Raw genomic sequence first — 19,176 nt, forward strand, 5'->3', positions numbered from 1 at the left:
CAAGGCTGGTAGATGGGTCCAAGCACTGGTGCTCTGGAGAGTTAGAATCTCTGGGACCATAGTTGATGAGATGCAGGTCTTTTTCTCTAGGGCTACCGAGAAAAGACACGTTCCTGCCTTTATGCAGTTACCTGGAATATCCTTTACTCCATCTCCATCAACTGTACCCCACACATCCCTCAAGACTCAGATTCTTTGGCATCTTCTCCTCTGTCACCTTCTCTCCCGCTTCTCATGATTAGAATTGTTCTCTTTGTCTTCTGTGCTCCCCCCCCCTTTTTTTAAGGAAGAACACTGAGTCAATGGTTCAATGTTAATATGAGTTGATTTTATTGATTTTGTCCTGGCAGTCAATTAATTACAAAGACAGGCATCGTGCTTTTGTGTTCTTGTCCCTGACTTAAAGACTCAGGTGTGACTCATGCAAAAGCTGATGTCAGCAAGACCCTCGATCTCTGAGGATGCTGTAAGTGATATCATAATGATTATTAGATTTACCACTTCTGTTGCCACCTCATGAAGGGAAATTTTATCTCAAAAAACTCAGTTGCAAAATTATGCATTTGCCATGTAAGCTAAGGTGGACTTCCTGTTGTGCTACCTCCATGGAATTTTACAAAGCAGGTGTGAGTGTGAGTTTCATTTGGAAATTATTTCTTACACTCCATTCTTCTCCTTCTCTTCTCCTTTCTTCTTTTTTTCCTCCTCCCCTCCTTCTCCTTGTCCTCCTTCTCTACCACATACTCAGTTGCCAGTTACAGTAGTGAATAGGAATCTTCTTGTTCAGGGATGCCTGGGTGGCTCAGTCAGTTGAGTGTCTGCCTTTGACTCAGGTCATGATCCCAGGGTCCTGGGATCAAGTCCCGCATTGGGCTCCTTGCTCAGTGGGGGGCCTGCTTCTCCTTCTGCCTGCCCTTCTCTCTCTCTCTCACTGACAAATAAATAAATTGAATTTTAAAAAAAGGATCTTCTTGTCCCTAGATTCAAAATATGATCCATAAAGATGCTTTCTTTTTTTCAATCTAGTAGTATGTTCTAATGAATATCAAGTATTGGTTAGGACAAAGGGGGACTCTCCTGTTTTAGGCTCTATGCAAGCCTTTGAATCAGGACTTTAGGAAAAGCATGTTCTCTCAGACAATTGAATTGCTTTGTCCTGAACTGACTCAGGACAACCTGAACACTAGTCTCGACTCTGCCATGAGCCATCTGTGTATCCTTGGGCCACTTTGACTCCCCGTGTTTTGGGTTCCTCATATTTAAGATGGAGAGCCTTCTATTTCCCCAACTTTGTAACAAAGGCAGGGAGAGCTGTTGTGTCTCAGTATCCAAGGCCTTTGGGAAAGCTGGGTATTCACATGCACAATGTGAACTTGTCTACATTTGGGAGCCAGTAAAATGTAGGGAGGGATCACACAAGAAACCTGATGCTGAACAGCTGGATTGCAAAATGAATGTTTTCGAAGCCAGCCACACCATTGTGAGTTTGTCAGAAGCGTCGAGGGCTTTGCCTTTCTTAGAAGCTCCCCAAAGGAGGGGTTATCCAAAGGCTTTTCCCAAAGCCTGGGTGGGGGCAAAAAGGCTTGGGGTGGGGCGCCTGGGTGGCTCAGTTGGTTAAGCGACTGCCTTCGGCTCAGGTCATGATCCTGGAGTCCCGGGATCGAGTCCCGCATCGGGCTCCCTGCTCGGCAGGGAGCCTGCTTCTCCCTCTGACTCTTCCCCCTCTCATGTGCTCTCTGTCTCTCTCATTCTCTCTGTCTAAAAAAAAAAAAAAAAATTTTAAAAAAAAAAAAAAAAAAAAAAAAAAAAAGGCTTGGGGTTGGAGGAGGGTGGGTCATTGTAACAGCAACCCCCAGAGCAATCTGTGAGGGCTTTGTTGTCCTACAATAGGATATCATGGCGTGTCACTGCAATGACTGCTTTTGAGCTTTCGGTTTTTGTTTTTGGGAAGCAATTTCCACAAGCACCTCCAAAATGAATGTTCTGGTGCCTTTTGGGGGCAGGGTTGATGTTTGAAGTGTTTGCTCAATTCTTTTCATGGCTAGTAGTTGGTTGAGATTTTCTAGTTCTTTTTGAGCCAATCTCCTTATTTACATTTTCCTTTAAAATCATTCATTTCATCTAAATTTTCGAACGAATTAGCATATTTATGCAGAGAAGGACTTCTGAATGCATAATCATTATTCCTTTCTTATTCCTAAATTTGTGTATTTGTGTTACCTTTCAAAACCTTTCAATGCTAGTTTCTGTTGTCTGCCAAGATTAATTTCTTTTTTGTTCCTACTTTTCTGCCTTTGCATATCCTTACAAAGCCTCCTTCTTATTTCCTTTACATTTGGTTGAGGCAAAAACAGCCCTCGCTAAATTCTCACTATGTGATAAGTGCTCTACCAGGAACCATGGGGAGATACAGAGAGAGATAAACTTGGTTGTTACATTCAGGAAACCTGGGAAGGACGAGGGGAATACTCATGAGAATACAGGCAGGGCTTGAGACAAAGTGCTACATCCTAGAGGCCACTACCGGAGGGACACCCAAGGATGAGGCTTCCCTAAACCCATGACCAAAATGAAAGTCAGGGCCAGGGCCAACCTCGAACATGGGGACTTGGCAGGGATCTTCAGGGTCAAGGAGGCACCAGGGGGCAAACAATTCAGAGACACACAATGTATCAGAGTTAGGGGCTCCAGATTTTCTTGAGCCAAGGTCCAAGATACCTGTGGGAGTCTGCAGCAGGGTGCAGAGCCATGTAGCCTCTGTCATTGGATTTGCCACCAGGACAATATGGAGGATGCTGGTTGAACTAACAGTGCCAGTCAGTGACTGCATGATTTGGATGTGGTACTAAGAAGTTCCCACAGCACCTACAGATACTCCTATCCTAGCATTCATGACACGACACTGAGATGCTACATCCTAGCATTCAAGACACTCTGTTGAGTATCTCACACCATCAGATTGTGAGCCCCCTGAAGTCATGGACTGAGTCTTACACATCTGCGTCTTCCCAGTGCCTGAACTATGCATGAGTGCTTTGTATTACTGCATGGCCGAAAGCACAGGCTTTGGAGTCAGATTGATCTGCTTTTGTTTGGCTTCATTACTCTCCACCTGAGTCATTCACGTATTGTCTCTGGGCCTCAGTTTTCTCATCTGTGAAACAGTGATGACAATAATATCAACCTCTAGAATTTGGGGTGAGAGTAAAATGAGATGAAAGATTTGGAAGTACTTAGCAGAGTGCCTGTGATAGAATAAGCATTCAATTAGTGGTGTAGCTCTCATTGCCATGACGTGATCGTGGGATGAATGGGTGAGGGACAAGTGGGCTGAAGAGAGATGTTGGCCTGTTTGATGAGGTCAGGACACAGGGCTGGGAAGAGGTTTAATAGGAGCAACACTGGCAGTCCCCCAAGTCCCCCTCCCTTATCTTGGCATCTCCTGGATGATTGGGAGGCCGAGACAATGGGGATAATCTTTAAGCATCTCTCACTTTGTGTTAATCTTGTAATCATCTTGGCTGGGTGGGCGAGGATTGAATAGACCCTGGGTGGGGGGTGATGTTATTAATATAAACATTTTTTCAAATGTGAAATATTGCTCTCTGCACCCAGAAAGCTGTTATTAGTTTGTGAGTAGTGTGCCTTTGGAAAGCCATTGCTGGCAGCTTGAATGGGTAGCTTAGAACAATTAGAAGCTTTGAACACTTTCAAGCTAAGGATTGGGATAAGAATGTTCTGATTCTATGGTTTCTCCTGGGATTTCCCTGGTGTGCTGGACTAATTATCAGATGTAATTAGGAAGCTGAGAAGTGGGGAGACTGCAGGGAGCAACATACTTTCCCAGGGACCCTCATTTCTTTGTGCAGAAAATGGGTTAGGGAGACTATCTCTCTGTTGTGGAGAACCAGCAATGCATAGGGCACTAGAGGGCAGGAAGGATCCTGGGAACATGGCTTTACCAGCAGAGCCTCAAGCCTATGGGGACTCATTGCTCTTGATTAAGTTTTAAGTGGTCAGGACAGTTTCCCCCCTTGTTCTTGAGGGAAGAATGGTATTCTGGGCTACTTCCACGTTCTCGGTCCATTTTTAGCAAAAGTCCAATTTCCTGGGTCCAAATCAATAAGGAACTGGTGCCCTTCTTTCAAAACTCATGAAAATGAAGAGAGGAACTTCCACATCTTGGTCAGCCACAGAGTCTATCTATTGTGGCTGCAGAAGATCTTTCTCATCTGTCTTGGCTTGCACTTTTGGCCCCAGAGTTGGGCTAGGAGCACTATGTCTTTAAAGCTCTGAGAAAAGGTAACATTTGCAGGGCCATCTGCTTGTGAACTTTTTTTGTTTTTGTTTTTTTTTTTAAGATTTTATTTATTTTTTTTGACAGAGAGATAGCACAATTAGGCAGAGAGACAGGCAGAGGGAGAGGGAGAAGCAGGCTCCCCGCTGAGCAGGGAGCCTGACATGGGGCTCGATCCCAGGACCCTGGGATCATGACCCAAGCCGAAGGCAGCCAGTTAACCGACTGAGCCACCCAGGCACCCCTGCTTGTGAACTTTTATTCCAAGGCAGAGACATTCCCTTTGGACATGGTCTTGAAGTTCTTCTTCTTCTTTTTTTTTTTTTTCTTAAATGGAGAGAGCGTGAGTGGGGAAGGACAGAGGGAGAGGGAGAGAGAATCTTAAGCAGGCTCCACGCCCAGCACAGAGCCCGACACAAGGCTCAGTCTCATGACCCTGAGATCATGACCTGAGCCAAAACCAAGAATCGGACGCTTAACCGACTGAGCCACGCAGGTGCCCTGGTCTTGAAGTTATTCTTAATGCAATGGAAACAAGATTACCACACATGAAACATGGAAAGACAGTGGTATTCCTTTGTATCTTTACTCACTGGGGGCTGTGATGCAGACCATAAACCTGGTAATTTGAAAAATGGAGATCCCTGGGGGCTAAGGATGATGGCCCAGATGTGAAGCTTTTCCCGCCTGCCAACATGATATTAAGTTTATTGTCACAAGATAATCACATGTCAATCCAATGTCTCTGCTCTCTCCATAGGTAACCTGTCTCCATGATTTCTTTGGTGATGATGATGTGTTTATTGCCTGTGGTCCTGAAAAATTTCGCTATGCTCAGGATGACTTTTCTCTGGATGAAAATGGTAAGCGCAACCACTGGACTTTATTGCTCCATTGTTCACCCTCCTTCTATCCCTTAGGATTTTCATGGGTTCATATGGCCTAGAGAACATCCATGCATGGATCCTCAAGGGCAAATATTGTTAGTCTTTCTCCTGTATGTTTGGATATGTGAGTCACGAAGTGAAAGGTTGACTGAATGTCCCAGATTCCCAGCCTCCAAACTCAATAAAACTCACTCTCTGCCCCAATAGTGACCATATTTCTCGAACTACATATTTTGTTACATGGGCTGACAGGTGCAATCAAACTATAGGAAGGAACATTTGGAGTCAGAACTTGGATATTATATGTATACTTTTTTTCTAGTCAACATCCTCCAGCGACTTGGCTCATGTTGATGGTTCCATTTTAGAAAGATTTTCCACTGTGTTCTTAGTGTCAAATCTTTCCCCTCTTCCCGCTTTCTGGCCTGCTTCCCCATTCCCCCTGCTTTGTGACTCAAGATTCCAGAGGCTGTTAATCTCAGGAAGGAGGTAAACATCTGCCCACTTCCCTTTGCTTGAATCCAAGTTCCATGTAGAAGTTAATGGTGAATTAGCTCATACAGTGACAAGATTAGGATATGATCTTGATGCGAAGACACATTCAAAACATCTTTCCCAATTATGAGGGGTAACGTGTGAGAAAAACAAACCAAGTTGTATTAATATAGACTTTACGAACCGCTCGAGTGACAAGAACCCTGACAGAGGTGGCATTTCTGCTGTGTTCACTTTGAGAAGAGACAAATGGCCATAGAACAGCTAAGCAAATCCCAGGCTATCTCCAATTTCCTATACCTTCTACATCTCCAGCTCTGGACAGTGATCACTGAAGTTCATCAATCAAAACAAGAAGTTAAATAAACAAAAATGAGCTTCCTGCTTAACTCAGTTTCCCCAAAAAACTCAGTTTACCAGAAAGGATCCCCTAATCTTTCTGGGTAATTGATATTTCAATATATCTTTAAGTAGGAGGTGACAAGGAAGTGTCCAAAGAAAAGACTGCCCTCTACCTAGCCATGTGGTTCCACGTTGAGCATCATGGCACAAGGTTGGAAAACCTACAGTGGAAAGAGCACTAGATTTGGACTTCAGAGACTTGGTTGCTAGTCCTAGTTCTGCTATTTTCTTGCTTTGTGGCCCTAAGCAAGAGGCTTACACTCTTTGTAGCCTCACCAGCAAAGTGAGTATGATAATTCTCCTAATGCGTTAGCGCAATCAGTGCCCCCAAATTACCACAGTAGGGATGCTGAGTGACCTGCATAGAAAGGTGCCCCGAGCGTGGCAGACTGAGGTTGAGGCAAGTAGCAGAAACATTTGGCGGACGCCCCTCCACACCCAAGAGCTTTCTATAAGCTCTGAGCGACAGAGTCACTGCTGGCTCATTTATTCATTAAACCAGCATTGGGATTTATGATCATGCATTTTGAAAATAAAAAAGAGCTCTACAAATGCATGATGGCGGCGGCGGCGGCGGTGGTCGTGGTGATAGTGCCTATTTATAAAGTGACATGACTTACAATACATGGCATGTAATGAACAGTAAATGGTAACTCCCTCTTCTTCCTTTAAATTACTCATGAATGTTTCATCTGTGTGGCTGCAGCCTCTGAGCTGTCAATCTCTTCTCCAAGGAAATTAATTAATTATGTCAACAGGTGCTATTCTGAGACGTGGCTGGGGCGCCCACAAATGATCAAGTTGACTATTTAATAACCCACCCAACCTGCTTTTCAACTCCTTCCCTTGTTTCCATAATCCAGGGATTTAAACACCTGGCTTGGCCCAGATGACTTTTGAAAGTTTCTCCCATGCCTCCCCCGCTTCAGAGCCGTCATTCCTACAAACAATGAGGACCACCTTGTAGTCCTGAGCCATTGGGTACTTTGGCCTGTGGTGGTTGTTCCAGTTTCCAGAAGTTGGTAACATGCCAAAGGCTCGTTTCTCCCGTGGCTTTACTGAGCTGTCTGTTCTCTTCTACCAGAATGCCGAGTCATGAAGGGAAACCCATCGGCCACAGCTGGCCCAAAGGCATCTCCGACTCCTCAGAAGAGTTCAGCTAAGAGCCCCGGCCCTATGCGCCGGAGCAAGTCTCCAGCTGACTCAGGTAACGACCAAGATGGTGAGTGCTCTTCTCCTAACTGTGCACGCTGACTTCACTGACAGAGGCCCACACCCTCTGCATGCAGGGGAATGAGTTCCTCGTGACCACCGCTGTGTCTCCATGACACCAGTTCTCTCAGTTCAGGGACTGAACAGCCAAACTTGTTTGGAGTCATGGAGACACGGCTGCAACCCCTGGTTCTACTCAGACGGACGCAGACCAGAACTCTGGCCTCTTTGCCATGCTTGCCGTAATGCTTATTGTCATGTTTGTTCTCATAGTCTTCATCTTCCACGTCATCCAGCAAAAGCATAGTCAAGGACATAATCAAGTCAAGCATAAACGTGAAACAGAAATCAAAATCGGAAACAAAAATGTAAAAAAAAAACCTGCCACCCCAAAGTGTCAACAGAGTTGATGTGCTTGAGCTTCAAATTTGACTTTGAACTTTTTAGAAGTCAAAACAGAAAGAGAAACGAGATAATTTGCATCATTCCCACAACGAGAAAAATATATATATAGGCCAGGTTCTGAAAGGAAACACAGAGATTTGTCACACAGGATTTTAATTAGTGGATAGTGAGTGATCAAAAAAAAAAAAAATGTGGTCTGTGGATCCCTGCCAATGCATGAACTATTTATCAGTCTGTGACAAGATTAGAAACTTATGCCAAATGCAAATTATGCCACTAAGCAAACATTTACTTCAGCTGACTCTTTTTTCCTAGCACGATTTTTTTGATAAAGGCAGCAGTGTGTTCTTTTAAGTTCTGGTGCAAAAGCTTGCACCCGCAGTTTGAGTGACACTGATCTGAAAGGCAGAAGGCCACAGAAGTTCAAGTTTAGAAGCTTAGTAGAGTCAGGCACAGACAGTGTGAGTTCTTCATGGGAAGGAAATTGTGTGGTCCGGGAGACTCCCATTCGTCGTCCCGAGGCTCAGGGCTCACCCTGAGAATTCTTCTAGCCTGGGAGTCTGGGAGCTTTGGGGCAGAGAGCACAAACGCTCTTTATCTCTTCTTCGGTTTGAGGCAGCTCGAGCAGCCTGCTGGCTTTGAAATGCTCGTGGCCTAGAAAAACAGCCTGTCCTGCCGGCTTCACACTGCCAGGAGCATGCACATCACCAGCCATATTTTTTTTTCTCGGGCAGGAGGAACTAAAATGGTGAAGAGGCAGCTCGAGCTTTTCATACTTCCATGTCTTTGCTCACCCCATTTCCCTGCACCTGGAATGCCATCCCTTGAACCTACCACTCCTCTCTGCTTGAAAATGTCTGTTCATCCTTCAACACCTCAAATAGAAATACGTCCATTTTCTGCAATATCATAGCATGTTCTTCCTGTATCTGGGGTAATATTCACCAGAGTGTGTTGTAAAGTCTGTATTTACCTGTCTACTTCCCCCACTAAATACTGGGCCCCTCAAGGGCAAGACGTCATGTTCGTTTTGTATCCTCAGTGCTGAGCACAGTGCCTGGGTCCTAGTCGATGCTCAAATAATGTTTGTGAGTGAACAGATGCGTAAGAGCGCCTATTTCACCCAGCATGGTGCTAGAGACTTAGTTAGCACTTAGGGAATATTTGCTAAAGGAACAAAAGTGCATGTGTTTGGTGATATTTTGGTGAAATGTACAAAACAGCACATGCCTCTATCTAAGCAAATTTATATTGCTCACACTATAAAGACCTAGGTTTTAACACCTGGGTTAAAAACGAAATTATTTGTACAAATTCCAGGCAGGGCCTTGCAAAAAAAAATAATGGACTTTAAACACTTGATCAAGATTCATAAAATCTGGCAATAACTGCTTAGCCAGTCATTTTTTTTTTTTTTTTTCAGAAATATCACTGACCATTTCTGGGATTTCTAATCTACATTACTTATCTCTTGCTATGAAGCAAATTACCCCCAAACTTAGTGGCTTAAAACAACAAATATTGGGGCGCCTGGGTGGCTCAGTTGGTTAAGTGACTGCCTTCGGCTCAGGTCATGATCCTGGAGTCCCGGGATCGAGTCCCGCATCGGGCTCCCTGCTCGGCAGGGAGTCTGCTTCTCCCTCTGACCCTCCTCCCTCTCATGCTCTCTGTCTCTCATTCTCTCTCTCAAATAAATAAATAAAATCTTAAAAAAAAAACAACAACAAATATTTATTATTTTATCATTTCTGTGGGTTAGGAATTTTGGATTGCTTAGCTCTGTGGTTCTGTCTGGATCAGGATCTCTCATACAGTTGAGGTCAAAGTGTCGGTGGGGGCCGCAGTCATCTGAAGGTTCAGCTGGGACTGTAGGGTCCACTTCCAAGACGGCTGTCAGCAGGATCTTCTCCCAGAGAGTGATTCAGGAGAGTGAACAAGGAAGAAGATGTAGTGTGTTTTTTGATCTAGTTTCCTAAGCCACATACTGTCACTTGGGTTTTAGTCTATTCATCAGAAGCAGTCATTAAGTCCAGTCCACATTCAAGGAAAGAGGAATCAGTCTTCACCTCTTGAGGGGAGGTGGACCTGTTTTTAGACTGCCAAGAATTTGTGGACCTGTTTTTAAACCAGCACATAACCTATTAGTTAAAAATGCTGAGGTGGCAGCAACTTGAAGTCAACAGATTCTCTGCGGACTGTATCCAGGTGGGTTATCCAGCACATGTGAACACAACCACCTGTAATTAAACACGGCTTAAACATATGTCAAATTATTGATCAGCATGCTAACCACAGAATTTCCCTTCTAGAAACTCTGCACCTCACTAACTCTAAGATATTAGAGACAAAGAAGGAATACATTAGGACTGGATGAATACTTGTCAGATTAAAAGGAGTTATAATAGATCCCAACCCAGGCAAAGGCAGGCAAGATCTGCTTTTGCTCCTTCAGAACTCCCTTGCTAAAAAGAAGGAATGAGGATAGATTCACACACACAAGATAAAAAGAGTAACCAATTTGAGGCGGGGAAAGGGGACTTGACTTGGCAGATATCAGAACCACAAACAGCCCTTGCTCCCTACCAGAAACAAATCTAAAGTGGTGTTCTCATGAGAGAGATTGTAAATCTTTATTTCAGATTGTTCATGAACATAAATGAAGCCAAACTCTAGTCCGGCCAGCCTTAATGGCAATTTCCAGAATGTTTGAGCTTATCGCAGATGATGTGTCTGTATCTTCCGCATGATTTCAGCCCCAAAGCGTAAAAGGATCTATGTGACATGACCTTGTCATTCCATGGCAGTTTAGAACCATGTCTAGGCCATCCACTTAGTGAACATTTCACAGGGGCAAAGCTGATCTCAGGCAAAACAGTACTTTAGGTAAGGTTTGGATTTGACATACCCATTTTCCCCTTCCTACCTCCATGTCACTCAGGACCATTCCAAGCTGGGAAGGGGAGGGGGCTAGGATATGGACAAGGAGAGGGAGTCATCTGTGTGGGAAGGCCCAGTAACACCATTTCCCAGCTTTTGACTTGGGACAAGTTTCTTACCATGTCTAAGACATGGTTTCCATTTTGGTTAAGACAGAATTCGCATGTCTACGAGGTAAAAACCGTTTTCCAATATTATCAGTTTTTTCCAATTTACAGAGTTGTACAATAGCTTCCACGGAATAAGAATTGGATAGCCAGAAGGATGAGCTATAGACAATACATAATTTTGCATCAGCAAGTGTAAGGTTTTTCTGAGCTCTCAGCAAGGGACGCAGGTTAATACACATTTAACCGAAGAATAATGGTGTGGAGTGGGGCTGAAATTCTTTGTTCTTTTCTAGAACATGGCAGTGCCGCCCTGTTTCCATCCTGGGTTAGTCTGTCTTGGATCTGGGACTTGTGGGATGGATTCACATTTTTTTCATTCAACCTGAGTAACTCAAGGTTGAGGAAGATAGGCCATTTCCAGGGAATTTTAACTACCTTCCTTTGAAGGCAAACGACAGCCAAAAATGTTCCTCTGCAGCAGGGATTCAAACCAAACGAAACATTGGCTCAGTTCAGGTTCAGCTAAAGGAATGTTTTGATGTTCTAGTTCACTAGAAAATATATAAGTTTGATTCTGGTTTGAACAGGTTTGCTAGATTTTCAAATATTTTTTAAAAAGAACAGAGCAATGGAGTTGGGAAAAAGCAAATATTTATTTAAAGCTATAAAATAAAACAAATCTTTCAGAGGAGGGTACTAGTGAATGAATAAGAGAAATGAGCCAATTAGACATCCATCCATATATATGTGTGTACATTTGATCCAATTCATGGTTCAGTTAATATCTGGGTTCAGTTTGCCTTGAGGTTTAGTAAATTGATGCGATCTGGTCTGTAATTTGCGTCATAATTTGATTCCTTGGTCCTTAAGGTGTCTTTTTTTCTGTTCTTCCCATGAATAAATCAAACTCTGTATACTTTATTCCCTTTGAGTTCAATCCCCACTCCTGCCAATACTGAGGGCGCCCCAAATGGAATGTCTGTTGCTAAGCCCTACACGTAAGTTAAGGAAGGATTCGGTTGTCTATATAATATTGCTAGAAGGAGTTCTCATTCTCGCTGGGCAGAGCTGATGGACTCTTAGAATCCAAGTCCCATTAGCCATGTCTGCCTTTAAAGTAGGACAGGGAACTGTGCTAAGTAGATCAAATCTGAGCCCAGAGGTCTCCTATGGGGGGTTTGAAGAAAGCTTGTATAGTGCCCCCATTTTGATTAACCCAGGACTTGCCATTTTGATGGGCAAAAAGGCAAGCCTGGCCTGAGAGCTGCAGGAAGACCTTTCTGACGCTGTCTCTTGCTGTTTCCATTTCATCCATGAATGTGTTAACTTTCCCTTTTCTGCAACTACCCCCAATTGAATTGAATTGAATTAAAAGGACAAAGTAGCTAGTTGCTGGGAAGGAATCTTTTCTTTTTCTTTCTTTCTTTCTTTCTTTCTTTCTTTCTTTCTTTCTTTCTTTTTTTTTTCCTAAAGGAACCTCCAAGGAAGCTAATTACCCACCCTGGTAGGCTGAGAGAATTGTAATGTGATAATTAGTCCGCTGTTGTTCAGCAGTAAGTCATTGTTGTAGCAACTCAATATTCCCCACCCTCCTTCCCCCAACCTATGCATACCTAGTCCTGAAAGTCAAATCTTCCCTGTTCCCAAAGCCCTGAGGAAGAATGGATTCGCTACCAAAATATACAGCTTTTGTAAGGGGAGGTCAAGGGACACAAAACAGCGGTGTGGGGTGGTGTCCAGGGGAGAATTGTATCCAGGAGTATTTCTTTTCTGAACCCAGCAGGCAGCTTTAAGTTGCCTAAGGAGGGACCTAGCCATTCTGCCCTTCCTGAACGTGGCTGTCTGGACCAGCTCTGTCCAGTAGAAATATAATGTGAGCCTTGTAGATCATTTTCAATTTTCTAATAGCCACAGTTAAAAAAGGCCAAAGAAACAGGTGAAATCCGTTTTGATAATATGTTTTACTCAACTCAATATATCCAAAATATTATCATTTTGACATGCAATCGAAGTAAAAAAATTCTAAGGAGGTATTTTCCATTCTTTGAAATCGGGTTGTATCTCTCACTGAGAGCACGTCTCAGTTCTGGCTAGCCCCGCTTCAGATGCTCAAAGGCAACATGTGACTAGTGGCTAGTGCTCTAGACAGCACAATAACTTTCCTCTCTGTCTAAGAGAGGTTCAAGATAACCATCTTCGACGTAGATGAGATGCTGTGCACTTTGCAAAATACTTCCAAATCCATCACCTCAGCTGTCACACGCATAATAGCACCATGAACGAGGCTGGGAAAGGAAAATCATCCAATTTTTGTTCTTTTAGACTGGACCACTAAGAGGGAAAGAGGTTCAGTATCTTGCAGTCTTCTCAATGCCGTGCAACTATTTGGTACCCAGGAGCTAGAGCCCAGCTGTCTTGACTTCCAGGCAGGCAAGGCTTGTGCTGTCCTTAAGGCAAGGTGTGGAAGCTCCAGAGTGGTAAATCGAAAGTTCTCTGTTGGCTGGTCTTTGCTTCTCTGCTTCTTTCCACCTTCCCTCACCTCCAGGCAAGGGATGTGGGGAGGCTGGGGAGTGGAGTGGCCTCGGAGTCATTCTCTTTGTGCTGCAGTGAGTACAGCTGTGAAGAATTAGGCCCATCTCCCTGTAATAGGGGTCCTGTCAACCTGCTGCAGTCTGAGACTTGTGTTTAAATGTAATTGAATCTCTAGGGTTTTGGTGGGACACCTAGTAGTGCTAGGTGCTACGGGGAAAAGGAATAAGATGAATTCCCTGTCACTAAGAATTGGGGAACCAGCAGACATATAAATATGATAAAAAAATTTATTTACAAATACTTATATAGTTCTTATTATGTGCCAAGCAACTGTTCTCTCCACCTTATACATATTAACCGATTTAATCTTTACAACAACCTTACGAGGTAGGCACAATTACCCCCATTTTGCAGCTGAAAAAGCTGGAGCATATGAAAGCTAAGTGACCTGCCCAAGACCACACAGCTAATCGGTGGGAGAGCTGGGGTTTGAACCCAGGCTATCTGGCTCCCCAGTCCACAATTTAACCATTGCACTGTGGTGCTAAATAGGAGTTAACAGTAATGGTGTGTTTGAGTGCCCAGTGAATGGGAGATGCGGGCAGTAAGTGCTTAAAGGAAGTCTTCCTGGAAAAACTGGGGCTTGTAGGAGGGTTATATTTCAATTGATAAGGAAATGGATTATTTCTGGCAGGGAGGGAAAGCATGAACAAAAGATCAGGGGTGGTGATAAATATAGCATATGAGAGTACAGGGAGGTGGCTGTTAAATCTACATCTCCAGCCCCAGCCTTCCTTCCGGATGTTAATCTCATGAATGCCTACCAGACAATCCTACTTAAATGTACCAAATACAGTGTGTCTAAAAACCAAAAACATTTCCTCCTCCAACTCCCTGTCTGATGATAGAATAAATTCTATTCTGTTCCCCGGGTCCAGTGTCTTCGCGTCATCTTTGATTCTTCCTGTGCTTTAATCCTTCAAGCCCACCATATGCCGCTGTTGAAGAACCTTTGAAACATCTCCACATCACTCACACGGGAATCCTTACCTTGCCCTCATCACCTGATGCCGGGGTTACTCCGCAGACTCCAAAGTAGCATCTCTGTTTCAAATCTCAGTCCCTTTATGCATTTGGTGTGGTGCCACCATATTTCTCATCCTAAAACGCATTTCCATCATGTGACACCACCCCCCTCTGCTGCTGCAGAACCTTCAGTGGCTCCACACTGCATTCGTGGACCACCTCCATGGTAATGGCTGAGAGAGTAAAAAGAGAAATGCAGAGGGCCAAGCACAAGGGCTATGTTTTCAGAAGCACAGCAATAAAATGCAAAAACCAAAAAGCAATGGGCTTCATTCGGAAAAATTTCAATCCTCTAATGCCTGACGTGCTAGCCAAAGAAAGTCCTCAGCCCATAGAGATTGATAAATCATCCCTTGTAGAAGGGGGTTTCCAAACTCGGTGCCTATAGGTTGCGTAGTTACTCATGTCCTTCCATTTCTAGTAGTGGCAATATTAAGAGAAGATGTCATTATGAAGCCCTTTCTATGCACTAAGGCACTTAGCTAAGGATATCATGTATAGTCTGCCATGTAATCCTTAGAACAACAACGACTGAGTTGAACAGTCTTTTCATTCAAATGTTACAGATGGGGCAACGGAGACCTACAGAGGTTGGGGGACACCCGAGGTTACACATCCAGGCTGAGCCAGGATTTAGAACCTTGACTGGTTCCAAAGCATGTGTTCTTTCTACAGATTAAGAGCAGTGCAGTGTTTTCTAGCTTCTACCCCAGGAAAACAGTAGTGAGCATAGGCAACAGGCTCGCTCCGCCAGAAACATGTTCTCGGCAAAACCACCTTCAACAAGAAACAAATGTTGTCAGCATTATCAAGTCAGAGAAAACAATCCTGGCACTCCAGCAGCCTCCTTACAGATGTCCTCTTCTTGCGGGACATTGATCTGTGTCAAAATATTGCAAGAATGGGTGTACATGTTTGTTTTGCAAATTCTTCTCTCCTGATTTAGAAGATTCAAAGCTACATGCTGCCCAAGACTCTGTAGGAAATAGATTTAAAATTCCACTTCCGACTCCCGAAGTGATGGTATCTCACAACCTATGATTGAATTTGGCCTGGGAACCAGCCCTCTGATGGGATCCGTGAAGAACTATTCCTGTGCCCTCAGTTCGGGCTTCCCTCTGGTGTGGATGGCTCTGGGGAGAGGGGCACAAGGTTTTCCACTGAGCAAAAACAATTAGCCAAACCAGTCCAGACACCCATCCCAAGGGTGTCTTTGGAATGAATGTGTAAAAACCACAGGCTCTGTCTCTTGGCCTTGTTCTGAAGTAAGTTGAAACCACCTTGGTTCTACTTGGATGGCCTTCCAGAAAAACTCCCTGTATATGTAGGGAGAAAACAGGGTGTGTTTGAACTGGAATGAAGGAACATTTAGAGCATCTCAATATGAGGAAAAATGAGGAAGTGGCTGAATTATATATCGAGATCTCCCTCTGCAAGACATTAGGGAATGAGAGAAGACAAGACAGAGAACCAATCACTGTAAGGTCACGGTGGGAGGCATGTGATGTGCAAATCCCAGAGGTCACCATCCATTGAAGAGAAGCAATTTTTACCCTTTCAGCAAGTCCTGCTCTTTCTGAACCTCTATATTCTTGTGATTAAAAGGAGACCACTAATTGCTGGCCATCATTTCTTGGGGTTATCAGGAGAACTCATATATGGTAAAATGGTTTGAAAACAATTGTAGAAATACAACTGCAATTATTAAGACGGCTCTCAAATTATTGCCATGGCTTTTTTTTTTTTTTTTTTTAGACTGGGGTTATTTTTAGTGAGCAATATTTCAAAACAGACATCCAACCAAAACCAATAGGCTTGGGATTAGAATGGGAGGAAAAGCCGGAGCTAAGTGAATGAGCATTATCAATTTGGTCTCCTGGCAAAGGTTGGGTAAAAACGAGATGCCAAACCCTCCCCTTTCCTTTCTGTGCCATTCTGGCCATCCAAACTTGAACCCATAAAGTATAATGACTTGTCTAACTTGCTGCCCAGACAGTTCTATGATTTCCACACCTGGGACTACTTACACCCACCTTACGTGCAGCTGCATCCCAATTTCCAGGGATCAGTCCAGCCTCCAGACAAGGGAATCCATAGTCTAGGAGCTCAGCATCAACTCTGTTTGGCTGGTGACCATACTCTGTCCTTGGTTGCCCATGCCAGAAATTGGACTCTCTCCTTGTTCTTCGGGAACTGACTCAACCTGTCTTATTCCTCACTCCTGGGAACCCATTTCCCCCCATGCATGTAAATCCCTGTGAATAGGTACGTCAGCCTAGTTACCTTACCAGCCATTTTTTTGTTTGGGTTGGTCTTGCTCCATTCTGACAGAGCCAAGGATTTGAAGATGAGCATTGGGGCAAGGGCAGGCATAACGATTCAGAGAAGCTAGGGAGCCAAGACTGTGTGCCGAGCCAAGCTTGGCCATTGTGCTGCATAGCTGAAAGGAGTAATGGACATAGCACAGATACCATCTTCCCAGAAAGCTCTGTGGTGTGTGATGGAAGTTACATGCCATGCTGGCTGCTCTGTCTGCTACTGTTTCATGACACTGTCTATGATCCCCAGTTGTTTGGCGAATAAAAGAAGGTTCTTGCTAAATACTTTCTAATCTAAACTAGGTAAGTGGAATACAAGTCCAGTAGATGTGTGTAAGTTCTGACGTCTACTTCTACCTTGTCCTATTCCTCTCTCTTTTCTCCACCACAACTTTTCTGCCCGCCTTCCTTCCTCCATCAGAAAGTTGTCCTAGGAAGGAGTCCCAGAAGCAATTCATTAATATAAGCAAGAATGTTGTAGCAAAAACTGAAAACTAAATGAAACACACATAGGCTTTGGAATCAGACGTGTGTTCAAATCCTGACTTTGCTATCCCCAACTGGAGCAGCCTCTCTTTCCTCATTGGAAATGAAAATACAACTAAAAGAGGCTGTGTTTTGTTTTTTGTTTTTTTTGGGGGGGGGGTGCATGCAGAATGAGTGCCTGATCTATCAGACACTGAAGAAGCACTAATTATTACCTTGGGTTTTATTGATAAGATTGATAAGATGGCCAAGGAGACTGAGAAGTCCTTGATGTACCTTGTTGTGGAGGGAAAAAACTGCCCGTACAACGAGAAAAAAAGGAATGAAAGGATTTGGACTCTGAGGAAATAAAAGTGGCCACAGTGAGACAGGGCTGTGGTTCTGAGCAGGGAAAGGAGAAAGACAAGTCAAAGGGGGCAAAGTCTCCTTTGGTGCATCCCCAAATGGCAGCTGAGAATTAGAAGCTCAAAGACAGGAGCTGAGGATATTTAGTAAAGAAAAATGAAGGACAATGACGGATGTCAAGCAGTAGTGTTATTTCCAGCCACTCTCACGATGAACTGTCATGGCCGTCCGTGTGGATTGACCAATGTGAGACCATGCATAGTTCATCAGACCCTATTTGCAATTTTTTCCTGCTCCTTCTCTTACTTGACATTTATATGAATTGGCTTCAGAATCCATATCAAATGGCACACTCCCAGGTATGTTTTCCCATGTGTGAATGTATTTTTATCTAGTCTGTAAACGTAGGGGCTCCTTCAGCTTGGGAGGACTTGACATCTGCTTGTGCATGTCTACATTCTCTCATGTCTCCATGTCCATCTTTGGGTTTTAGTCCATCAGGAAGTCTGGGCAGGTGTTTGCATTTTCCAACACTGAAATGAGTGGCAGTTAAGGTATTAAAAAACTGATTTTCAAAATGCTTGGTGAATGTGGATGACAAAATAAAGCCTTTTATTACAGATAGCTTAAGATTGACTAGCCGGGGAGTAGCAGAGAGTCAACAGAGACACACACAGAGACTAGAGAGAGAGGTAAAATATGGATTTAGGTATTACCCCTAAAGTTTTTGAGTTAGAGAGTTTCCGAGGATATCGAGAAAATTACTGGAAGTTGCCCAAGAACCTGTCTGTGCAGGTCTATGGCCAATCAATAGGTGGAAACTGCCTCACCCACAGACATGCTTGTGGTTCACATTTTCTCCATTTTAGCAAGACCAGTGCGCTCACCCTCAGCTAGATGAGAGTGTAGGTGAAAAAGATTGTTTTTCACATTGGGAGTATAGTAAGTATAGTAACCACCGCTGTGTAGTATGGCTGACAAATGCTGGGGAACTCCAATCCATTGTCAAAGAATGCATTGATCCCGTGGAACAAAATGCCAGAACTTACCTGGGGATGCCTACATCTGTTCGACTTCATGGCTGAGGTCAGGGTTCTTTGGGAAGACTTGCATTATGTCAGCTCAGACCGATCTCCAAGACTGTTCTCTAGCTTGAATACTACATGTCAGGTCCTGCTAGGAAGGCCTTCGGGCACTGTAGATGACCCAGCAACTCCTTCCTTTTCCTGTAATGGACTACTTTGCTCCACTGTGGCTCCACACACTCTTGCCTTTTCCACAGTGCCTCCTTCATTTACCAGAAAGCCTAGTGCCCTGGCCAAGCCTAGCACCCACAGTCTCCACGTTGGTTGGCACAGATCACGTTCTTCTTGGCGTGGCTTGCCGGTGCATGCATATAACCCTCTAAGCTTATCTGTCCTCTAGGTCTCTATCTTCTGCCTTGTCTCTTCTCTCCCTCTCCATTGCTTTAAGTCATCATCACCTCTCACCTGGATTCATGCATTGTCTTCTTTTTTTAAAAAAATTATTTTAAATAAGAATTTAAAGAGAATGGGGAAAGGGGCAGGGGGAGAGACAGAGAGGATCCCAAGCACGCTCCACACCCAGCGCGGAGCCCGATGCAGGGCTCGATCTTACGACCGAGATCCTGACCTGAGCCAAAA

At 44.0% G+C, this 19,176-nt stretch overlaps 1 protein-coding gene across 1 annotated transcript in view; it reads left to right on the forward strand.

The window, feature by feature from the left end:
- Positions 1–19,176, forward strand: part of DCX (doublecortin) — a 101,661-nt gene that overhangs the window by 69,329 nt on the left and 13,156 nt on the right. The window contains exons 4-5 of the mRNA XM_021685616.1: positions 5,058–5,160; positions 7,166–7,303. Of these exons, the coding sequence (XP_021541291.1) occupies positions 5,058–5,160; positions 7,166–7,303 (241 nt within the window). The remainder of the gene's footprint in view (positions 1–5,057; positions 5,161–7,165; positions 7,304–19,176) is intronic.

This window comes from Neomonachus schauinslandi, chromosome X, assembly GCF_002201575.2.
Source record: "Neomonachus schauinslandi chromosome X, ASM220157v2, whole genome shotgun sequence".
Lineage (NCBI taxonomy): Eukaryota > Metazoa > Chordata > Mammalia > Carnivora > Phocidae > Neomonachus > Neomonachus schauinslandi.